This window comes from Cibotium barometz, chromosome 7 (assembly GCF_041138505.1).
Source record: "Cibotium barometz isolate CiBa-2024 chromosome 7, ASM4113850v1, whole genome shotgun sequence".
Classification (NCBI taxonomy): Eukaryota; Viridiplantae; Streptophyta; class Polypodiopsida; order Cyatheales; family Cibotiaceae; genus Cibotium; species Cibotium barometz.
The window spans coordinates 21,218,918-21,244,006 of NC_141052.1; the positions used below are offsets into that span (position 1 = coordinate 21,218,918).

Here is a 25,089-nt window from a genome sequence, read left to right on the forward strand (position 1 = left end):
ACACTCCACACACAGTATGAGATGTGCGGCGTTATCTCTTGCTATTTTTCTTGAATTAATTTGTGCGCTCAGCGCACAAAATAATAGGATGTTTTGCTACCGGCCCCCCTTGGATCCCCCCGGCGGCAGAAATTTGGAGAGAGTAGTGTAAGAACATGCTATCTATATGGTGCTGTCTCAAACACATTGCATAGACTGTCTCTCTTACTACTGTCTATATTATGCAGACTTTGTGTATACAAGAAGCTCAAAAAACTCACATTTGATGTCTTCTTAGTTGAGAAACGGCTCACACAGTCGAGAGAGGAGACCAGCAAACATGTGCATCTAAGGAACAATAGCACAAAAAGAAAAAAGTTTGTCCTTAAAAAAGTGTTGGATTGCGAAATATCACTTCTAAAGTTTATTAGTACTCAATATTGAATGCCTTCAGATTTGGGCTACCGAATCTTTACATATTTTTCAATAAATTTGAATGCCTTGAATTGATCACCTGAAAAGGGCTCCGTAAATATTTTCCAATGGAGATTTTTTTTAAAATATTCAATACGGCTTTGAATGCCTTGGAATTTGGGCCAAAGCACTCCATATGATAATCTCAAAGATATTCTGTTCGTTATAATGAGTTGGCCGTTTTGTTGGATAGTGAATGTGCCACCTTTGTTTGATGATTGTGTTGCAGTACTGAATTTAATCTCTTTAGTGAATGTGCCACCTTTTCTTTAAGTTTGTGTCGTATTACTGAATTTGTTGTTAAAATAATCAATTAATTATACAATACGAGTACAATACTATTTGAAGATTTGTTCTTGTATTTTTGCATGGCTATCTGGTTTTCAAATGAGTTCGAGTCATTTCACTAGAGCATCTTGCTTGAAAGGTTCTTGTAGTGCAAAAATGGATGAGTTACCTCTTGCTAAGCGGAAAAAGAGTGTGCAGGTTGGCCCAGGTGAGAGCTCATCGAGACACACAAGAAGGCAAGCTGATTTTTCTAGCACTTTGGAGCAAGCCGCCTCCTCAAACCCTACTACTACAGAGCATGCGGTACATATCATAGATGACACTAACCTGGAGGTGGACATGGATAGGCAGCATCTACATAGTGATGAAAGAAATGAGGAGGATAAACAAAATGTAGTGGGGGCAATTGAGGAAAATAAAGGTGATCAAAATGAGGGTGAGAATACTCAAGGTGGTGATAATGAGGATGAAGGTGAGAATACTGATGCTGGGAGAGAGATAGAGGGGGAAGAGAACACACATCCACTAGAGGATCAAGAAGAAACAGTTGTCACAACCCAAACTGAAGGAAGCAAGCAGAAAAAAAATAAGGTTGATATTTTTGGGAAGATTCTAGAGACATCTACTCCACAAGCCTTTTTAGATAGGATAGGAGTCAAATTTAGGTCTCCACCTCCACGTGTTCCTCTCTGTAGGATGATCCAGACGGAGGCAATCCGAAAGGTTTCTCCCTCAACAGATAAATCTCTTACTCGAAGCTTCAAAAAACTAGGTGGGTACATTGAGAGCATGGGAGCTTTCACAGTATCAATTATGGACTTGGAAGGGGAGGAGACACCATTGACACAAGAGAGGGAGGAATCTTGGGATGAGCATTGGAGGACTGTGAATCAACAATTTGAGGAAACTCTTGCACTTGACCCCGAGTGGGGTCCGTACTTGAGCCGAAAAATGGTGCATATTCTTGATGGTAATAATTGACACAATGCTTGGATGGACTGCATTTCTACAGGTGAGTTCTCATTGGGATGTTATAGTTTCTTATGCTTCTTTGTCCTTCCTAATTTTGTGTTTTATTACAGGGTTTCAAGGGGATTTGTCCATGCATTGTTGTGTTCTCTGTAAATTTTATGTGTTCGAGCGGAGGGATGTGGGTGAGCTTTTGTTTTCATTGTCCAGGTTGAACAAGTAAGTTAATTTGTTATCAGAGTCTCCTTCTATGTCAAGTAAGTTGTTTGTACTCAAGAATATTAACATATTTCTTCTTTGTTTTGTAGGACGCATGATTATGCATTTGTGCCAACCACATTTGGTGATCGTCTATTTCAACTAAGAAGATTGGGAGAGTCCGACCTAACAACTCTCATGGCACATTTGGACAATGAGGACAAGCTATGGGTTGAGAGAGAGATGCAGAGTGCATCTGCCAGAGGAAGGCCTAGTTGGCTTCATTTGCCAATCCAGATTATGACTTGGCTCTTGTTTAAGGATGAGATGGAGCAAAAAATTGATGAGGCATCAAATGGACCACTTGCCGAGTCTGCTAGGGAGAATGTGACTCGAAAGGTAGAAGTTCTCTACAGAGGAAAAACATCAAAATATGCAAGGATTGCTGATCCCTCCAACGGTGAGGCCTTTTGGTGTGCAGTGCTCTCCCTCCCATGGCACGCGTCAAGCAATCATGTGGCCACAGAGGAAAAGCTCAACATGATAGGTTCTGCTTGCATCAGAGACACAGATAAGGCTCACATTGTCAAGCTATTGGACAACTCTCAGGCTGCAGTGCGCATGTGCCTGAGGAGGAGCTTGATCTGTATCGCCAACATAAGTCTATATTGGAGCTTCGTAGCCAGCAAATTGATCATAATGAGGCCACATCCACATCACATGCAACATCGATTGCATCGGCTTCTTTTCGTAAGTCATTGCCAGTGAATTTAGGGAGGGAAATAGTGAATCGTGCATTGGAGGTGAATCGAGCAATGGAAGCAAATAGGGAGCAGAGTCAACAACGGACATCCAATAGTAGTGCAGGCGGGATACAACCAACTGACATCATAACCAAGACATTGCAAGCTCCAGGTATGTGAGCTTCCTACCTCATCTCTATCGTGATCCGATTGTTTTGACTTGAGACTATGTGTGTTAAATGTCAAAAACCTGTCTATAGGAACCATTTATGCCTTCAATGTCAGTATTGAGGACCTTGCAGCTACTTTTGTGAACATGGAGGATGCATCCTCATTGGGAAAGCAAGTGCTTGATGCCATGAATGTTATTTGCACAGTAGGGAATGTCAAAAGTAGAGGGTCCGATTACTGTGTGGAGTTGATATTTGCAGACTTCCCCTCAAATATCATCATTGGAGGTTGTGTTGCAAACAAGGTTCCATATTGGAATAAGATTGGGGATGGCATGTATGACTCTACTTTTAAAGTTGTTGATTCTTGTCTCTCGGATCAAGGCTTCTTTACATGCCTTTACACTATGGAAGAAGGAGTGACCATTGAGCAGGTTGCACAGAGCGTTGGGTTTGGCATTTATCATAGACAGGTTGTGAGGTGTACTCCACCTATTGGGAAGAAGATGGGGCAAATGATTACTACCCAGGTATTGGTGTTGTTCTCTTTGGGGCTGTCATTTGTGCAAATCTTCTTTGTCCCATTTAAGGTGAAAATGCATGAACAACCAATGTGTCTTTGCTTGTAGGTCACTTGTCTAATATTGGCTGTTTTTGTTCGCTCAACATCTCCTGCTACAAGCTTTGTGATGCATGGGGATCAACTAAGGGATTTGGCACTAGGTGATGATCTTGATGTAGGGCAAGATCTTATCTTTGACATGTATGTATGCAGTCAAATCAAGATAGAATTTAAAATGATTTTCGGTGATCTTTATGGCATATGGTTAATGGTTTGTGTGCGTTTTCAAGAGTGCCATCGGAGGATCTGGTGAAGAGAAAGGGTAGACCATGGCGGGGCGGTTGTCAGAGAGGTCAGCGGCTTAGCAAATACATCGTCTCCGTCTTCAGTCGTCCTGGGGACACGATTTTGGATTTGTTTGCTGGCACTGGAACTCTTGGGCTAGTGGCAGCATTTATGGATCGCAATGTCATAATGTTAGACAAGGATGAGCGGATCTATGATCACCTGTTAGAACCATACTCAGCAAAGGTATGCATGTTGAAAAGATAAATATGTTAGTAGATAATAATTTTGTATTGATAAAGCTTATTTTCTTTTCTTTGTGTCTCTTGCAGTTATGAGGATCACATGTCTACATCGGAATGCCATTAGAGATAGTCTTTTTTTAATTGAGACAATCATTTTTTTGGGACTATTGGAAGTAATGTTTTGATGGATGTTATGCTTCTGAATGTTTTTTACAATAGCATGTAGCTGATTGTTGGACAATTTTTATTTGGATTATAAAAATTTTAAATCCTATGGTTATGGTTTCTAAAGAGTATTATATTGTTGTGTCAGTGGTATGGCTATTAAAATTGGTGTGCATCTTAATGGCTTGATTTCTATGCTCTCTGGTCGCTGTGGTTTCCATGTGGTTGCAAACAATAGTTTGTTTCTATTAGTAGCTCAATGACCAATTCAACGTCTTTTTAGCGAGCCAAGTAGTATGAGTTTTGTAGTGATTTTTTATATCCGCACCATTCATTTGAAAATGCTTTATTTGCAATAGTCATTTTTAAACTTTTTTAGTCTTCTTTGTTCTGTTCATTATAGAGTTGCACTATGGTTTCACTCTTCTCTTTAACATTACATGCTCACTTAACATCATACCATGCCCCTACTTGCTCACTTTCACAAGGACTTTATTTCTACTCACTGCTCTGTGCTCACTGCTCTTGGCTCACTAAATAGATGCACCCTCCAACAAGGTGCATTTGTGTGCTCAAAAATACTACAGGGGAAAGGCACACTCCTTGATAGCTATCCCATCAACCAAGTGCACTGTGCTCAAAAATACTCTCCCCTCTTGCAGGCTTCCAAAACATTGTTTCCTACCATTTGCATATAACATTGTTTTCTACCATTTGCAAGATGGGGACAATCCCAGCACATAGTTCTACATCAGAAGATGATTTAAAGTATCAAACAGTAATGAAAAATGGTAAAACAAAAGCTTATGGAATCAATATTGACTTTGACCTAGATTAGAAAGATGAACTCATCTACAGTCATTGGAAAACTCATTGGACATATTCAAAGGACAGAAGAAGTCGATGAGCTACCAAGGGAGTACAATGGTGACTGTATCTATGAGTTTCCGCCAACTTTTGGTACGCTTGCCAATATGGAAGGCATGGAGCATAGGTATGATGGACACATTATGGACAAGGCCAATCTCGTCTCGTCACAACATTGATGCAATTGTCATAGTGACATATTGTGCAGGTATATTTGAGTGTCAGAATTATGTCCTAGGACATTTCAAGAACATTGGGACCAGAAACAGGATTTTCTTCAAAGGTCTCATTAAAAAAAAAAGTGATTAGCCATTGCTGGAGTTGGCACATTGGTGTGCCATTTTTGTCAAAAACTTGTCATTTGCATAGGGACCTTCTCATGTTTGGCATATTACATATTTTCGTGGGATAATACACATACACATGTTGGAACACATTTGCATAGGGACCTTCTCATGTTTGGCATATTACATATTTTCGTGGGATAATACACATACACATGTTGGAACACATCTACACGAGGTTCAAGTCGGCACATCAAGAAAAGACATTCAAAAAGTAAAGAACCTTGTTGAGAATGCTGTCAAAGCGTAGAGAGGAGTAGGTCCACGAAAAATTGCCAAAAATATAATTGAGGACATTGTAATGAAGGCAGGCAGGGGAAGGAGGAACTCTTTGGAGACAAAGAATTATCAAACTTCCTTGATGAGCTATGCCCCCTTAGTGTAAACAAAAGGGTTTGGAAAAGTTCTTATCTTCTATATATTTATGGAGCCATATATCAAGAAACCCTTGATTGATTAAATGATTATATTTGCAGTTTTGGAAGGATGGTCAGTAAAGTAAAGAAAGTTTGCATTGCCGGGAGGATCGGGACTTGATGCTATTTTAGAGTTGAAGAAGAATTGTATATATGATTTTTTTCATTGTAGTCGCTTTCTTGGACAAGGATTTGAGGAGGATGCTTCATTTTTAAAATGTCTACAAAAGGACCTGCACACCTGGTGTTGACTTGGTGAGGCGGATGGATTGGGATGGAAGTGGTGATTTAAACACTGCATGGGTTATGTTTGACCCCACACGCAGAGTAGTTGGGTGGTCAACACTTGCATGTCATGTCTACGATCCAAGGTATATTGCAAGATCAATCAAATATATGTCCCATGTGTGTCTATTTCAATCATGATTTAAACTAAACAATAAGTCTATGTCAATTCTGTAGTTTGCAAGATTTACTAACCACGGTAACATGTGAAATGAAAGAAGAAGACACTGAGGCACAAATTATTTTTTGGGAAATGATGAATGAGGTGATGTTGCGTAATGGGCACCCCACCCCACAGGCAAACTTCTTTGGACTCATGGGGTGTCCGATGAGTCACAAGCCAACTAGAGAGCAGTATGCCATGTGTTTAATGGTGGAGTTAAAAATGTAATGCATGGTCGTGAAAGAACTTGTTTGTTTCATTGGCAGTAGAGCCTACAGAAACACACCGTGGGATATGTAAAAAAGGACTTTCAAGAGGAGCACTTACAATTGTGTGAGTCATGGGGCAAACATCAGCAACAAAAGAAGAAGCTCAAGAGAAGTATACCATGATAAGGAAATGGTGGAACATAGGAGGAAAAGTGAATAAGAGAGATATACATTACATGGAGAGTTGGCTAAGTTGGTGGCACATAAGAATAGCACATTGGGGTGTTATGATGGGTGCTGTAAGTAAATTTATGTATTCCTCACCTCGAAAGTTAACAAAAATATTTTTCCAATGCCAGCTATCCCACAAAGTTGGCCTCTTCTCAAAGGCACTAATCTCACACAGGAAGAGGTGAATAAGTTGAATTTGGATGGCTTCAAGTTGGAGACTATCCCTCCCCCCGCTATGGATATTTCAACTGCAGGAACTAGTTCAGCAGCTACCACAAAAGTTCAATTGCCAATGCAAAATGCTCCACGTACCCATTATAAGTCAGAGGTGTCCAAGGCAGCACATCAAAGGATCAATCGTGCAATGCAGATGGATGCAAGTGTCAAAATGGAGAAGGTCATAAAGAAAGGTGTGCATGAAATTTTTCACATTGAAACTACAAGCTGTGGTGCAGAAAGTGGTCGTCAGTATGAGATTCAGATTTGTGAGAGACCAACATGTTCATGTCCACATTTTCCAAGAACCAGCCATATCTCGCATGTAAACATTTGTACTTTGTCTTTTTGAGGGTTTTTGGGTTGGATGAGCAAGTGCATATGTACATTCACTAGCCTATATTGAGACAGTCTGAATTGTCTTCTACGTTGACAAAGCCTAGGTCCTATCCTTAGGCTTCATGGAGAAACAAACTTTTGCAACTCCCATAGGCTTAATGGAGAAACAGACTTTTTGCAACTCCCATATGACTTCAGAAATATCAATTTACTTGGTCAATTTATTCTTCATATACATAAAGTCCTTTTTCCTTGTTGAAGAAATGCTCATCGATTCAAGTTAGGCTTCTTGTATAAAAAAAGCCCTGTTTGTAACTTCCATAAACATGAATGCATTTTCTTCAGTTCAAGTTAGGATTCTTGTACAAAAAGCCCTTTTTCTAATTTCAATCATATATTTAACACATTCTTATGAACAAATTATATGCATTATAGTTTCTTTAATATGTGTGTGTGTGTGTGCAGCTGCATGCTTGCGTATATTAAAAAGGGTATGGTATAGAAGCTCACCCTTTTTATTATGAAACAATTATATGCATTACATTTTCTTTAATATGTGTGTGAGTGTGTTCAGTTGCATGCTCGTGTATATTAAAAAGGGTATGGTATAGAAGCTCACCCTTTTTATTATCTTAGTGTACAAGCTCGCGTGTGGTCAGGAGTGCTCACCTCAATAAGCTCGCCAAAAAACCTCCCCCCCTATGATGATCATGATACCTATGCCTATGATGAGATCGTGATGCTTATGATTATGATGCTCATGGTAGTCATGATTCTTCTTAAGAGGGCATGTATGGAAATGTGGATTGGCTCAACGACAATGAGGGCATGTATGGCAATGAGGATTGGGTCAACAACAATGAGGATTAGGTCTACAAAAGTGAAGAAGAGTTCCAACTTGGCACCGGCAAGGGCATTAATGCCAGTAACCTTGTGGATGAATTTGATGAGAATGATGATAAAGAGGAATATGAGAATTTGGATACAATGCCAACAAGGAGAAATGCAATGCCTAATGATAGTGGAGAATTGATAATTTTGACGATCTCTATAAAAAGTTCCTTTACTAGAAGGGACCAAAGGTTTCAAGCCAGGGTTGACAAACCACAAGCCTTTGAACCCTTTGTTAGCGCTACTCATGCAAGCACAAAATTTATCTCTCAAGCAACAAGGAGATCGGGATCAAAGTTCTATGCTTGGAAAGGGGAACTTACCTACATATTCAATGCAACATGGTGAAACTTATGTGTTTGGTGTGCCTATGCATCAAAGTGGTCCATATGGGACAAGTGTGTAGGGGATGTTGATGCAACAAGGTGGGGAAAATGTATTTGGTATGCCTATGCATCAAGGTGATACATATGGATCAATTATGCCCATATATGGTTCCTCCTTAATGCTTATGTACAATCAAAGATACCCTTCACCCTTGTCTATCAATGAGACACATTGTCAAACACTCTTTTCTCCAAAAGGAGTGATTAGAGAAAGTAAATGCACAAGGCTTGATGATGAAGCCACTACAAGTTAAGCCAAGATAAAGAGGATCAATGTATGGAATTGTTGGTGCCGACCCTTGTCTTCTCTATTGCTTTGAGTGGGGGATAGAAGATCTATTATACACTCAATGTTTCTAGATTTGGACGTAGTCAAAACAATAATAGGGTCTCCATTCACTTTCACATTTAGTCAATGCATGGAGTATAAATATGTGGGCCTTTATGAACAAATTATGTTAGAGTTGGAGGAGATGCTTGCTGTAATTTTTGGATAGCAAGTAGATGAAGATACTTTGTTACCGGATTTTTCTCCACAAGTCACCGATGTATGTGTGGGTCGAAGGGGATACGCAAGCTAAAATTGACTATGATTGGATATCTTTTTTAAGTGCTTTGATTGAGGAATTTTCAGCTCATGACATGATGCCATGATGCCATGAGATTGTGAGGACACTGTCATTGTTGATGACATTTTGGATTAGTACTCATTTGTTTTGTTAATAAATGGAATGATGATTCATTTGTTAGTGATACACACGATGACCATGCTTTGGATGACCATGCATTGGGTGACACATTAAGTGGCTCATGGAAGGTTCACGAGAATTCATTGTATGATCCATTTTCGATTTCGGCTCGGAAGACATATGATTGTTTATTATTTGACTATGAAGGCTTAGAGGATGTGGATCATGATGCATAAAAAGGAGAATTTTATCATGATGAGATTGTTTACACGCGTTGGTGATCACACATATGTGGATGTTACACATGATGTTAATGGAAATGTTGATAACTTGAGGAGACATTTCCTACTTTTGGTTATTTTGACTATCATGGGGATTTTACACATGATATACATGCCGACAATGATGTATGCATTGGTTAGTGAGCATGTGGATTTTACACATGATATACATGCCGACAATGATGTATGCATTGGTTAGTGAGCATGTGGATTTTGAGAATGACGTTTATGCTCATTAAGGAAGCTAGCTATGAGAGGTGTGCCATCGAGCTTTGTGGATGCCAAAGTGATTCTATGGATTATGAGATTGGAGCATTCATTTTTGGATGCATCACTTGTCATGTGAGATGCATGGTGCATGATTATGTGGCATGCCATGGTTTTGGTGTATTGCCGTTGGATAATAGAGGTTCTCTTGCACATGCTATATTACCTTTGGATGATGGAGATACTCTTGCATATAGGGTATTGGATTTAAGTTGTGGATTGATGGATATACAAATATGCCTTCCTTTTGACCTCGGTATATGTGGTAGCCAAATTGTACGGGTTGGAGATTATAGTTACTATCCTTTTGATTTGGGTGGCTAATTGTGTTGATGAGGGTGGATCGTTGGTCTCTCGGTTTGCCTTTTTATCCCGGGAGGTCAAAGTTTTGATAGGTTGACATTTGGTTGAGGAATTAATTGGCATATAAAAAAAGTGATTATGGGATGTTGGAAGTTTTGAAAATCACTATCCGGGGACATCCTTATACCTTTTGGTTTTGGATGCAAAATGCATGGAAGCTTCATAAAGTGCATATGCCATTATGGAAAAAATGATATGGCCTGATTTGAGGGCATTGGGGGGGTTTACAACCATACATATATCTTTTTGGCTTCAACATACATGGCTCATGCATGAGCATGCTACTTGACATGAGTCATTGATGGTATACTTCAAAGTTTGTACATGTATCTTGGGGGGTCACTCATAAATATGTAAACATAGCACGTGGGTTTAACATAAGGGATTTTAAAAATCTTTTTTAAACATATTTTGTGCATACAAAAGGGAACCATTTGAAGGGGGTATTCACAGGTTGAATAGAAAAAGGGTGTGTTTTATTCATGAAAAATTCACAGATAAAGGGTTTTTTAAGTAGGACTTGAATGCACGTGATATAGAGGGTTTACATATAGTGGATCTCCCGAGATATGTATACCTAAGGTTTCAAGGATTAAACCTCTTGGTTGGGGATGGTTTGTAACAAAGTAAAAAGGGACTCAAGTCAATTTGGGCCCAAGGCCAAGGGATGAAGGGATGTGAAAGGGGAGAAGGGTTAGGACTAGGGTTAAGCATGCCCATGGACATTAATAAGTTTTATTAGTTAAAAATTAAGAGATATTACTAAAAAAATGAGATATTTTGGAGAAATAATAAATTTTTGACACCTTGGTAAGGAAGGGGAGCCCTTTGAGGTAGGCACCTATTTCACATGTGTGGGAGGGTTTTTAATTCAAAAAAATTGAGATATTTTTATCTCTCCTCTCTCCTAGATCAAACTGGATCAAAATGGGAGCTAAACTGGTCCAAATCTTGTCCAAATTCAGCCAAGTTGGAAAATTCTAGAACCTAGTTGGACTCAATTAGTGGCCTCCCTCACCTATAAATAGACCCTCATTCTTTTGTATTCTCATCTGTGAGCTATACCATGCCAGAACCTAGTTGGACTCAATTAGTGGCCTCCCTCACCTATAAATAGACCCTCATTCTTTTGTATTCTCATCTGTGAGCTATACCATGCCAGTATTACATTAAAATAATCATATTTTCTATTATCCCTTAAAAATCCTCTACATTTGGAGAGATTGGAGCTTCTCTCTCTCTTCAACAACTCTTGGAGTTTTCAGCACTAAAGGCAAAAAGAGAGGTAATATGTGTAGTTGAGAGAGCTCAATACCGTGATGACATGCATTCCAATCTCTTGGCGTTTAGAAAGTTGGATCATAGTGTTAGACAGTGGGCAAAGATCCTTGAGGACCCACAACCAATTGCTACTTCTACCTCCCAAGCAGCTGTTTCGCAAGCAGCTAAAGAAGCCCAACGCTTGCCTGTGAGACAAATTTCTACTACAGGTTTGGTTTCTAAGCTTATACGCTCAGAGAAAAGAAAATAATTTGTGTAACTGTTCACTAGATATTAAGAGAGCTTTCTTCTACAAGGAGTCTCATGAGCTAGAGGCATTGATTTGGTAAATGTCTTTTTCTTTATTGAATTTAAATTTGTTGTTTACCTTAAGGTGTCTAGTAAAATATTTTGTGGAAGTTATTCTTATCTCTTCTATGCACAATATAATGGCACTAGGTCCAAACTACATATGAAAAGTCAAGTTTTTTTACTATGCACAATCTCTTATATGCACAATATAATGATTTAATAATGGTCATAGAGCCATTCTTTTTATGTACATCACCTTAAGATTGGCCCTAGGGCCATTCTTGCAATGCTCTAGTGTATTCTTCCAAGAATGGCCCCAGGAACATTCCAGTCTTGCATGCTCTTCGAGCCTCAAGATCGTATTGGAATAGCCATGACCATCCAAGAATGGGCCTAGGGCCATTATTGATGAGCATGTGCATGCAAGAATGGCTGGGGGACATTCTAGCCTTGGTGCCACCCAACTTTCTTGCATGCTCTTGGGCACCCAATAATGGCCCTAAGGCCATTCTATTCTTGCACAACAGGTGCAAGAATGGCCCTAGGCCATTCTTTCATGGCAACTAAGGCCACTATTTTGATATAAGGGCCTCAAAAAAGTACCCTCTAAGTTTTCCTAAGACATGCAAGAATTTCCCACGGGCCATTCTTACATGATCCCAAGGCTATTCTCTAAGTCTAAGGCCGTTCTTCCATCCTCTTTCGGTCTTAAGGCTAGGGCCTTCTTTTCATGAACAATAAGTGTAAGAATGGGCCATTCTTCATGCTCTTGTGCATGCAAGAATGGGCCATTCTTGATGCTCTTGTGCATGCAAGAATGGCCCTGGGGCCATTCTAGCATGGGCTTGGTGGATCACCCAACTTTCTTGCATGCTCGGGGTCATCTAAGAATGGCCCCTAAGGCCATCCTTGCATGGAAAATAAATCCCTTTTTTTTCCTTAAAGGCCTCAAACAACATGTAAGAGTGGCCCTGGGGGAATCCTTGAATGGCCCCATGGCCATTCTTGTATGACCCGATGGCCTCAAGGTCATATTTGAGATGGCTATGGGGAATCCAAGAATGGCCTTAGGGAAATTCTTTTTATGCATAGGAGGTGCAAGAAATGGCCACTACTTGCCTTACAGGCCTCAAACAACATGCAAGAGTGGCCCCGGGGCATCCTAAAATGGCCTCAGGTGCAAGTATGGTTCACGGCCATTATTTCATGGCAAATAAAGCCTAAAAGAGTATTCAAGAGTGGCCTGAAAGAATGGCCATTCTTGTCATGCACAACAAGTGCAAGAATGGCCCGTGGGCCATTCTCTTCTTGCACCACAAGTCGAAGAATTATCCCAGGCCATTCTTGCATCCTCTTGTGTTGGAATGGCCATGGGGAAATAGGAATGGCCCTAGGGCCATTCTTTTCTTGCACAACAAGTGTAAGAGTGGCCCATTCTTGATGCTCTTGGGCATACGAGAATGGCCCAAGGGACATTCTAGAATGGGCTTGATGGATCACCCAACTTTCTTGCATGCTTGCACATAATAGGTTAATTCTCATCTCTCCACGTATAGATGAGCATACATTGGCCTGAGGGAAAATTTATGCTCTGTATATTGATGAGAAGAGAGATATTCTCTTCTTTAATGACATAGATCCAATTTATACCTTTGTTACCATTTTATATTGGCTTTAAGACATGCTTTTCTACTTTTTTGTAATTGATGAAGATTGGCATCTACTCCCCTTGTACCTTGTTGGATATTAGAATATACAACAAGTGCTTATATCTAGTCTCCCTTGTGTCTACTAATGGTGTAAAGTAAACTCGTATCTATATACAACCATGTACAATACACAAGCTAATATAGAATAGTTATAGCATGGGCTTCTAATTTCACTTATACTACTTGTGCTTAGTACAGACCCAGAAAATCAAGCATACCTCCCTATACCATGTGTTGCGCGATATGACCCAGAAAATCAAGCATACCTCCCTATACCATGTGTTGCGCGATATGTGAGAGAGCGTGATCCTCTTGGAACATCCATTTTTCCTATTCCAATTGATGAAATGTTTGAAAATAATACTGTAACCTTTATGGTCCATTCTTTAACCATACGAGAAGAAGGCCATGGACTTTTTCTATCCTTTTCTCTTCCAAGAGGTGTTACTATTCCTCATTATGGTGGAGACAAGTACTATGCCCATGATTGGAGGGAGTTGTGTAAGTTGAATGCAAAAGCTTTGACGTACTCGTTTGAAGAGGATCACAAGGTAGATAGTCCAAAGGATAGGGTGTACATGGTTGGTGATGTAGAGTATGGAAATGTAGCAGGATACATAAACAGTTGTCAAGGCATCTTGTTTATATGCGCACCGCTCTATGGGCTGTTCTTAGATGACCTAGGGCCATTCCAACATGACCTTGAGGCCATTAGAGCATGTAAGAATGGCCCTAGGACCATTCTTGCAATTGTTATGCATGAGAAGAATGGCCCTAGGGCCATTTTTTTATGCCCAAGGCCACTTTCAATGTGATCAAGGGAGGACAATTCTTATTGATGACTCTCCACATAAAGCTTGTGTTGCTCCCTCTAATAACTGCATCTTTCCAAACAAGTTTGATTTAGATAAGAAAGATGACTGTTCTCATGGGAGAGCTACTACCATACTTAATGCTTCTTGATGATGCAGAAGATATACATATTGTCATTGGAAATAATTGATATGGTCAGTTCCAGTATTGAATGGCCATGATTTATATATAACCTTTTTGGTGATGTTATTGACAAATGGCAAGAGTACAATGTGATTTGGTCACAAACTAGGTTTAATCATCACTAGTAAACTTTCTCTTGTAAGTTAATTACAGGACTCTTGTAAGGTGAAGGACACAGGTGGAAAGAGAGGTGATAAAGAAGAATTGATTCGTGCAAGAAGCATGCAAAGCCTTAGTGGTAGCTTGTCTCACATAATGGGAGATGAGATAAAGGATATTCTAATCAAAGAAGGTTCTTAAATTTCAAGCAGGAAGCCATTAAAAATGATTTCTCTACCTAAAACATTGGGTTGCAAAGGAGGGAGTAACTTGAGGTCTAAGTCGGCAAAGGAATTTATCAATAAATTGACGATCATGGTCTTCTAAATATCAGTAAAAAGTAGAGAAAAGGTATTATCCTATCTAGAATTTCTCACTATATTAAAAATATATTCAGAAATTGTGTATTGTAACATTCTAACTTTCTTTTGTGTGTAGGTTTTTCTAGTTTGTAGAATTTCCAAAAGATCTATTCATATAATGAAATGGATCAAGAACTTTAAATCAAGATATAACTTGGAAGTTTAGAAATATTCACAATGATGTACATGTGTATTCTCTTGATGAATCTCTTGATGAATCTATTTAAGTTTTGTGGAGATATCTCTATTCTCTTGATGTACATGTTTATTCTCTTTATTCAAGTTTTGTGGAGATATCTCTATTCTCTTGATGTACATGTTTATTCTCTTTATTCAAGTTTTGATGGATTATTTCAGTCTTTAGGGTCTTGAACTTTGTTGCATTCTTTCTAGTGTTAGCCTATAGTGGGAGTGCATCCTATTCTAAGGAGGCTCCTTTATTGCAAATTTTCTCACATTTTGTTAGACATTTTCTTCATCGGAGTGCACCCTACGTCTTCGTTGGAGTGCACCCTCTTGAGTCTTGTTCATAAGTGTGTTCACAACATAAAGTTTATATACCACTTGTTTCTTATAATGTACCTAAAAACCATTCTACAATCTATTATTTAGTATCTTCTCTTTTGTCTTTCTATAATTTAAAGCCCCTCGCTCAAGGTTTGATTAGCACCTTGTACTAATAGCTTTGTACAAGGAGTTTTGAATGGCCCTAGGACCATTATATAACATACATCTAGGGCCATTCTTTTATGGTAAATAAGGCCACTGTTTTTCCTTGAAGGTCTCAACAAAGAGCATGCATAAGTGGCCATGGGGCATCTTCATGCACAAAAAGAGCAAGAATGGCCTAGGTATAAGTGGCCATGGGGCATCTTCATGCACAAAAAGAGCAAGAATAGCCTAGGCCATTCTTGCATGACCCCAAGTCCTAAAGGTCTTGTTGGAGATGGCCATGGGGCATCCAAGAATGGGGACCTCGAGCCATTCTAGCATTGGCTTCGTGGATCACCCAACTTTCATGCATCCTTCTAGACATCAAAGAATGGCCCTAGGGTCATTCTTGGATCATCCAACTTTCTTGCATTGTGCTTAGCATCAAAGAATGGCCTTAGAGCCATTCTTTTCATGCACAACAGGTGTAAGAATGGCCATGGGGCCTTTCTTTTTCATGGCAAATAAGGCCCTTGTTTAGCCTTAAAGGCCTCAAATAGCATTCAATAGTGGCCTTGGGGCATCCAAGAATGGTCATAGGGCCATTATTTTCATGCAGAACAAGTGCAAGAATGGCCCTAGGGTCATTTTTGCATGACCACAAGTCCTCAAGTCCTTTGTCTATAAGTTTTCTCAAGGTCTAGATTAGCATGCCTTACTAGGACTATTATATTATGGTAATATATTGTTGTGTAAGAAGGGGTACATAATTATCGTAGGGCCATCCTACTATACACACTTTTGTACTATTTCTCTTTGAAATGGCCCCAAGATCACTATACCAATAGTAAGCCCTTATTTGAGCCTAGACATAAAAGGGTCTTTATTCTTTCCTTGTCTTGTAATGAATGAAGGAATTTGGCTAATTATATGTGTTCCTTTTTTAGATGATAGCACAAGAGCAATCTTGGCAAATCAAAGTGTTTGCGAGCCAATCCGTTGATGCTATGTTGGCATGTTTCATTATCTTTGCTACCATGACAACCAATGTTCGCATGTGTGCCTTCACTTAAAGATCAAAGAAGGGTTCTCATTCTTGATATGATTGGAATACTTATTGAATCATTTGAGCTACACCATGTTGATGAGATTCCATATTGGACTAAGCATATGCGAATAGTTCAAGAAAGCAATGAATTGTACCATGCTGTGCGTTTGGATGTAGAAAATTTCTTAGACTTTTGCTTTAAATGGTTCGAGGTCTGGATTTGGAGTAGATGCAAATTAGATGATATTCTTCGCATCCTCAATTTATATCTTCCAAAACGTCATATGAAATTCAAGTATGTGCTGAGCCAAGAGATGTGCCAAGACACTCGAATGTTCTTTAAAAGCCCTATATTCTTTGGCTATGAGCATGCTTACCACAAGAACCTACCAGCAATCTGGACATATTTTCAAGACTTGGATGGAAACAACACTTTGATTTTTGATGACACACCATATTAAATTATGTGAAACATGCCAGGTTCCTATCTTGTATTTCCAAAGCTGTGGAATCAAACAACGAAGGAACTTCAAGGCTTCTTAAAAACCACAACTATCCATTGATTGTGTCAATGGTTATATGCTCATAAAAAGAGATACTAAACATAGAACAATGTCTTTCAGACTAAGATTAATATTGAAACAAAAATTGTATTGGAGGAATATTTATGGAGGCGATGTCTCTAAAGGAAAGGTGCTTTGGACACAAAAGCAATGTTCACCATGTATGTTATCACAATGTTGTAAATATTTCAATCCAAAAGACCCATCTTGATATACAAAATCTCAATGTGGGTATCCCTTCACTTGTATAACAGAAGTGTAATTCTATTGTGTACTCTCCTATGAGAAAATGTACATTTCTCACCAGAAATAAAAATTTAATGTTATTTGCTAGAGCCTCAAGTCTTATGTATCTTGTTTATTGGTCTTACTCTTTTCTTTATTATTTATGTGGAAGTCTCAAGTTTGATTACAAATGCAAGTTATTTGAATCATTCTAGTTTATACCAATTCAAGTGTTAAGATCAATAACTATTGCATGGCCTATTGTTATTTCAATCATTCTAGTTTATACCAATTTAAGTGTCAAGATCAGTAGCCATCATGCATGGCATATCGTTTGTTGGTGTCTCCTTTCACATTATTTTATATTAAAACTTAACTTATTATTTGAAGGTGCACATTAGCGCTAGAATGGTTGATTACCCACAAACTCCCATCTAACTTCAATGTGTTGCATATAGGGTTTGTTTTACTTTTATTTCAAAGCACCAAATTACAAGAGTTTATCTTTACTCTACAGCCTTCCAATGGCCCTAGGACCATTCTTTTATCTTGTTCTTGGACTATTAAAATAACAGTCTGGCACATGGGGGCTCCTAATTTCATAGTATATATCATATATTTCCTAACAAGTTTTCACAATCTTTTAATATTTTTTCACACAAAAATGAAAAACACAACCAACCTGGGACTGGGATTTTTCTCACTTTATCTAATATGGTGTTGGGAGATGAATAATGGGAACTAGGGGCCAATACAAGGGCAGGTATCATCTCAAGGCCCTTTGGGGAATGTACATATGTTTAAGACCATTGAAGAAGAGGAGGAAGATGAAGCTGACATGTTAGCTAACAAGAGAACGAGGTTGCAGAGATCTGAGTCAGAGGGAGCTGGTATGGAAACAAGGGCAAAGAAGGAACGAGAAAAAGGGAAGGCACCCATGGAGAAGCTAGATTCCAGTAAACAAGGGAGAGCTAGAGTGTAAGATTCCTCCCTCGAGCTTTTGAGGTTTAAAGGTGTAAGAACCTCCCCTTCTATTCTTGTAATTATTCCCCTCTCTGAAATGAAAGAAAGATCTTGTTTTACCCTGTTTTTGCCTAGAGAGAGAAAATTTCTAGAGAGAGATAATCCAAAATTGAGATATCTTTAGATATAAAAATCCTCCTAGTGTCTGAAATGGTTTCCCTTGAAACAGAAGTTTAAAATAAATTCTCCAAAGTGCATTAGGAATCAATTAAAAATGATTTAAAAGACCTTAGCCTAAGTGTCAAGATTTTTTGAACATTTTAGATTATGGTCCAATTAAGGTTCCTATGGGCCAATAAGATTAATCCAAGTGTTTAGATGAGATAAATCCAAAGAATAAAAGAAAATACCCAAAAATGAGTAAATGCTCACATAAGATAAAGATTTGACTGAGTACAAGGTTTATTAGTTAAAAACTATGAGATATTACTTTAAAAAATGAGATATTTTAAAATAATGATACATTTTTGACACCTTGGTAAGGAGGGGGGAGACTTTAAGGTAGGTGCCTATTTCACACATGTGGATGAGTTTTTAAATAAAAAATATTGTGATATTTTTATCTCTCCTCTCTCCTGGATCAAACTAGATCAAAATGGGAGCTAAACTGGTCCAAATCTTATCCAAATTCAGCCAAACTGAAGATGGAAAATTCTAGAACTTCGTTGGACTTAGTTAGTGGCCTCCTTCACCTATAAATAGACACTCATTCTTTTGTATTCTCATCTTTGAGCTATACCATGCCAGTATTACATTAAAATACTCATATTTTCTATTATCTCTTAAAAATCCTCTACTTTTGGAGAGAGTGGAGCTTCTCTCTCTCTTCAACCATCCTTAGAGCTTTCCTCTCAACACACTAACCAATTGATTGGTTGGGGGATTTTTCTAAGATCGAGAAGCAAGTAAAATCAAGAGGTAAGATGTAATTTCATGGTTTTTCTCTACTACTCTCAATGTTTTCACTTCTCAATCCCTCTCAAGCTTGAGACGTTTCTAATTCAGTGTTTATAGTGCAAATCAAGCTTTTCTTAAGAGTTGTAATGAATAATTAAGAAAAGTTTACATTTATGCTTAATTAAGATGCTTTTTATGTTTATCTCTCTCTCTCTCCCCAAAAGAATAGTCATTCCTATGACTAATTCTTATTCAAATGATACTTCTCATTGATAAATTCTCAATTCACAAATCAAACTCTAGGCTTGTGAAGCTAGAGGTTAAGAAAATGGCTTTTTATACTTTTATGCTAATAAAATTATGGTAGTCTTATGATTTAAATCCATAAATTGGATTTAAGTCTAAAAGATAGTTATACTATCATAATTGTATTACTAAGTCTTATTCTTTTAGAAAATATTAAAAATTATCAGTAATAGCAGCGGAGCTATGGTAAAATTTTTTAAGAAATTAATACATAACTCATTCTTATGCATAATGTGAAAATAGGAATTTCTACTATATTCTAGGATTGAATATCCTAGGCTAAAAGAATGATTTTCATCAAATTCATGGTAAAGTAATTTTTAAGATTTATGCATAATTAAATAATTAATAAAAGAGAAAATTTAGGTAATTTTATTTAAGTGATAAAAGAGAAATTTCCATGACATTTATAATTCAATCATGTAAATGATAAAAGTGAAATTCTTGGCATAATTTAATTAATGGATATTTTTATTAAAATTCAAATAAAAATTTTAGATAAATTTATTTTATATATGAGAAAATTTAAATGATAAAAGAGAAATTTCCATGACAATTGGAATTCAATCATTTAAATGAAAAAAGTGGAATTCTTGGCATAATTGAATAATGGATATTTTTATTAAATAAAAGAGTAATTTTAGATAAATTTATTTTATGATAATTGAGATCCAAGAAATTAAATGGGAAAAGAGAAATTTTTAGCATAATTCAAATTATGAGTATTTATCAAAAGTGAAATTTTGAGCATTACTGAGAAATATGGGTAGATTTTTTTTAAATCCCATGAATTATTTTACTCAAAAGTAGAATATTGAATATATTCACTTGAGAAATTTGAGAAAGAATATGAAAATATCCATCGAGAAAAAGTACCTTTACCTAGGCCAAGCAATTGGCAGAAATTTAAAAAAAATCCCATCATCGGTATCAAAGCAGAAAAAGCTACTAAATGTGAATGAGATGTGATAAGATAAGAATGGGATATGATAGGATGTGATAAGATGTGATAAGATGTGAATGGGATGTGATAGGATGTGAATGGATGTGATAAGATGTGAATGAGATGTGAGTGGATGTGATAGGATGTGAATGGATGTGATAGGATGTGAATGAGATGTGAGTGATGTAATAAGATCGATCGATGTGAATGAGATGTGAATGCGATGTGAATGAGATGTGAATGAGATGTGAGTGATGTAATAAGATGCGATGTGATGTAAATAGATGTGGATGTGGATGTGAATGTGGATGTGGATGTGAATGAAGAAATGAGAATGAGATGTGAGGTTATATGAAAGGATGTGATGTGATGTAAATGGATGTGGATGTGGATGTGATGTAAAGGGATGTGGATGTGAATGTGATGAGATGTGAATGAAATTTGATGTGATATGAATATATGTGGATGTGAAGTGATAGATGTGAATGTGAATGAATGGATAGATGCGGATAGTCGTGCATGTGAATGATTGGATGGATGTGGATGAATGAGATGGGATGTGTATGAATGAGATATGATGTGGATAGATGTGGATATGATGTAGTGTGGATGGAATGGATGAGATATGATGTGGATAGATATAATGAGGATGAAATGAATGAGATACAGTGTGGATAGATGTGGACATGATGTAATGTGGATAGAATGTATGTGATGGGATGGTGATGAGAATGAATATGATGGATATGAATGGATGTGATGTGATGGATGTGATGTAAATAAATGTGATGGATGTGATGTGATGAATGGGAATGGATGTGATGTGATGGATGTGAATGGATGTGATGTGATGGATGTGAATCGGGATAGATGTGATGTGAAATGGATGTGATGTGAATCGAGATAGATGTGAATGGATGTGAATCGGGATAGATGTGAATGAATGAGATGTGATGTGAAATGGATGTGATGTGAATCAAGATAGATGTGAATGGACGAGATGTGATGTGAATGGATGTGAATGGATGTGATGTGATGTGATGTGAATCGGGATATATGTGAATGGACGAGATGTGATGTGAATGGATGTGATGTGATGTGATGTGAATCGGGATATATGTGAATGGACGAGATGTGATGTGAATGGATGCGATGTGATGTGATGTGAATCGAGATAGATGTGAATAGACAAGAGGTGATGTGAATGGATGCCATGTGATGTGATGTGAATCGGGATAGATGTGAATGGATGAGATGTGATGTGAAATGGATGCGATGTGATGTGATGTGAATCGAGATAGATATGAATGGATGAGATGTGATGTGATGGGATATGATGTGGATTGGGATAGATGTGATGTGAAATGGATGTGATGGGATGGGATGTGGATATGGGTAGATGCAAATGGATGAGATGTGATGAGGATAAATGTGGATAGATGTGAAGAGGATAAATGTGGATAGATGTGATGAGATGGAATATGATGTGATTGAATGAGAATGGATGAAGGACGATGGGAATACATATGATTGGACGTGGATTAAGTAATATGGATTGATGTAAAACAATGAGGATAAATGTGGATAGATGTGATGAGATGGAATATGATGTGATTGAATGAGAATGAAATATGATGTGATTGAATAAGAATGGATGAAGGACGATGGGAATACATATGATTGGACGTGGATTAAGTAATGTGGATAGATGTGATGAGATGGAATATGATGTGATTGAATGAGAATGGATGAAGGATGATGGGAATACATATGATTGGACGTGGATTAAGTAATGTGGATTGATGTGAAACAATGTGGAAAGACGAGACTTCGTTATAGAAATTGTATTTATGATCTATTTTTAAATGACTGTTTTATGTCAAGAATGCTGCGGAAGCATTTTGACTGTCTTCTGAATGAGGTCGTAGAGACCTAAGTAATAAAGTTGCAACAACTGACGGAGAGTCAACGGAGGACGTCTCACGTAGCATGGTCGGCCGAGGTCTTGACGAACCTCGATTCAATTTAAATGGTGGCTTCCGATATAGTGGATTAGGGACCAAGGAAGTGACCTATGAGTGAAGCGCTAGGTGACCTGCGAAGGATCCTAGAGGGTGTTGACCATACGGTGCTCGGGCTCTGGGTTGCCAAAGATACCCACGTGTGCATCAAGGAAGAAAATGGAACAAGGTGTTTAGAGTTATTTTCTGAACTCAGGCATGGATCTGGCTATTTGATCTTGCTGGTCCTCAACGGATGAGTCCATGGCTCTTTTATATGGATCTGTTGGTTGATCTTGCTGATCTTAAATGGAGAGTCCATCTGGATTATTATAAGTGAATATAATTCCGGGTACTATGAGCTAGGAACTATTGAAAAGGCCCTTGAGTGGACAGGTGGTGAGCGTTCTAGTTGCCAATGATGTCATAGATACACCGATGAAAGTGATTTGAAATTAGAACTCAACCGGATATTCCGTATTGTTGTGTGAAGCCACGGGAAACCAATCGTGCCTTGAACTGATCCAGGCTTCCATCAGCTTTAAATTTGTTCTTGAGAAGCCACTTGCATCCCACGATGTTGTGGTTGGGCAGCGGTGGCACAAGAGCCCACGTGTGTTGGTATTGAAGAGTGTCCATCTCTTGAGACATGGCTTCTATCCATTCAGCCAAATGGGTGCTTGCGAGAGCTTCGGAGACCGAATGGCATTGGGGGTCTTCAAGGATCTTGGGTGGAGCATGAGACACCTTCTCCGCTTCGAGGATGACCAAGAAACAAGTTGAGTTGTAGATGTCGGCCAGGCTACGAGTTTTGCCTGGTGGAGGAGAGATGCCATCATCATGGAGGCTAGGTGTAATGGCTTGAGCTGAAGAGGGAGGTGGGGTGGTGTTTGAGCCAGGTGTGGGTGAAGAGAGGGAGATATGGAGAAGGATAGATCGATAGGGCGATCCACCGTGAATCCTGGTGAAGGGGAATGAGAAGAGGGCAGCGTGGCGTGAGATGAAGCACGAGGGACTGAAGACAGAGGGTGAAGGACTGAAGCTGCCATGGAAGAGCGCAGAGGGGAAGCACTAGGCTGCTGTGGGGGTGGATGTAATGGCGAGGCTACTCTGCTGTGGATGGAGGGGACAAGTATCCGTGTATGTGGGGGGAGGAGGTAGATATAGGCTGCTGGGTAATGGGAAGCCTGAGGTTTGACGGACTGGCTGTTGTGGCGCCATGCACTGGATGGCACCCACTCATTGCAGGTGAGAGTGGTGTTTGGCTCCCATGCAACTGAGGGGATGGCACATAGCTGGCTGCATGATAGGTAGCAGAAGTCGGTGCAAAGGGTGGATGTGGAACTGAGGAGAGACTGTAACTGAGCTCTGCACGAAGTGAGTGGGCATGTCGGTCGATGGACTGCTGCTAGGAACAGCCATGCGCAGCTATGGCCTACACGTGGTTGGAGAGGGAGTGGTGGCCACTGGAGGTACTAGAGTAGGTGGGCTTCCATGCAACTCAAGAGAGGGCGCCTAGCTGGTTGCATGGTGGGGAGCAGAAGGCTGCGCAGGTAGGTGAAGGCAGCGAAACTCCTCAGGAGATGAATTTAAGTGAGCATGGCTACCCAGCTTGATAGCTTGCACTTGGTTGGAGAGCGCATGGCGGCAGGTAATGGCGGCAGGTAGATGAGCAGAGGTGGCTAGCACGCACTGCCGCATGGGTAGTTGGGAGAGGCGACTCAATTTCAGTTTGGAGTAGGCCACCACACGTGAAGTGTTCCACATCATCAGTGGGAGTGGCATAAGCAACCTTATAAAGGTTGGGGTTTTGGGTGGGAGTGGAGTTTGTTGGCCGCCTATCTGGGTGAGGTAGTGTGGGTAGGAGAGGTGGAAACCGAGTGGAAGAAGTTGGGGAGCTCGATGAAGACACGGCGCGGTCAGTGAGAGTCGTGGTGCTTGTGGGCTGAGATGAGGAGGGGCTCTCAAAGGAGGAAGGAAAGCTCGTGAGTGCGTCCTCGTTGAAGATGACGGAATGTCTAAAGGTCAAGAGATGCTCCTTGTTGGGATGATGAAGCTGATAAGCTTTATGGCCGAAGCGATCACCGTAGCGCATGAAAATGGCTTTCGAGGCTTTGCTGCAAACTTGGCTTGATGTCCAGTGTGTGGAGAGGATATGTGGGGCCGCCGAAAATGCAAAGATGAGTGAGATTTAGTGCATGTCCATACCACAGCGTGTATGGTGTGCTCCCATGGATAGTGGAGAGATTTTCTTAAAGAAAACATTAAGATTAAGCATAAAAATTAACATTAATCTAAATAGACATTATGAATCTTTGGAAAGCTTTATTTTAAGAAAAAGACATTGCTTAGAAAGCTTCTCAAGCTTTAGAGGAGTTGAGAAGAGGAAAATCATTGAGAGAATTGAAAAAAAAAACATTAAAATAGGGTTTACCTTTGATTTGGGCTTGATTCTTTGGCTAGAAGTGAAGCCTCCAAGCAAGTCCTTGGCCACCAAGAGAGGGAGAGTAATCTCCAAGAGAGGATGGAGGAGAGAGAAGCTCCAAAGCTCTCAAGAGAAGAGGCAAATTAGAGAGATAATAGAAATATGCTAATTTCGAGATAATATTGGCATGGTATTACTCCCATATCAAAATACAAACGAATGAGAGTGTATTTATAGGTGAGGGA

General features: G+C 39.1%; 1 protein-coding gene across 1 annotated transcript; it reads left to right on the forward strand.

Moving 5' to 3' along the window:
* The first annotated feature begins 2,723 nt into the window (after positions 1-2,723).
* Positions 2,724-6,381, forward strand: LOC147636780 (uncharacterized). The gene is made up of 5 exons (XM_086800964.1): positions 2,724-2,823; positions 3,083-3,351; positions 3,451-3,584; positions 5,936-6,076; positions 6,168-6,381. Exons 1-5 carry the CDS (start codon positions 2,724-2,726, stop codon positions 6,379-6,381), a joined length of 858 nt encoding a protein of 285 aa, XP_086657090.1.
* The last annotated feature ends 18,708 nt before the right edge of the window (positions 6,382-25,089 follow it).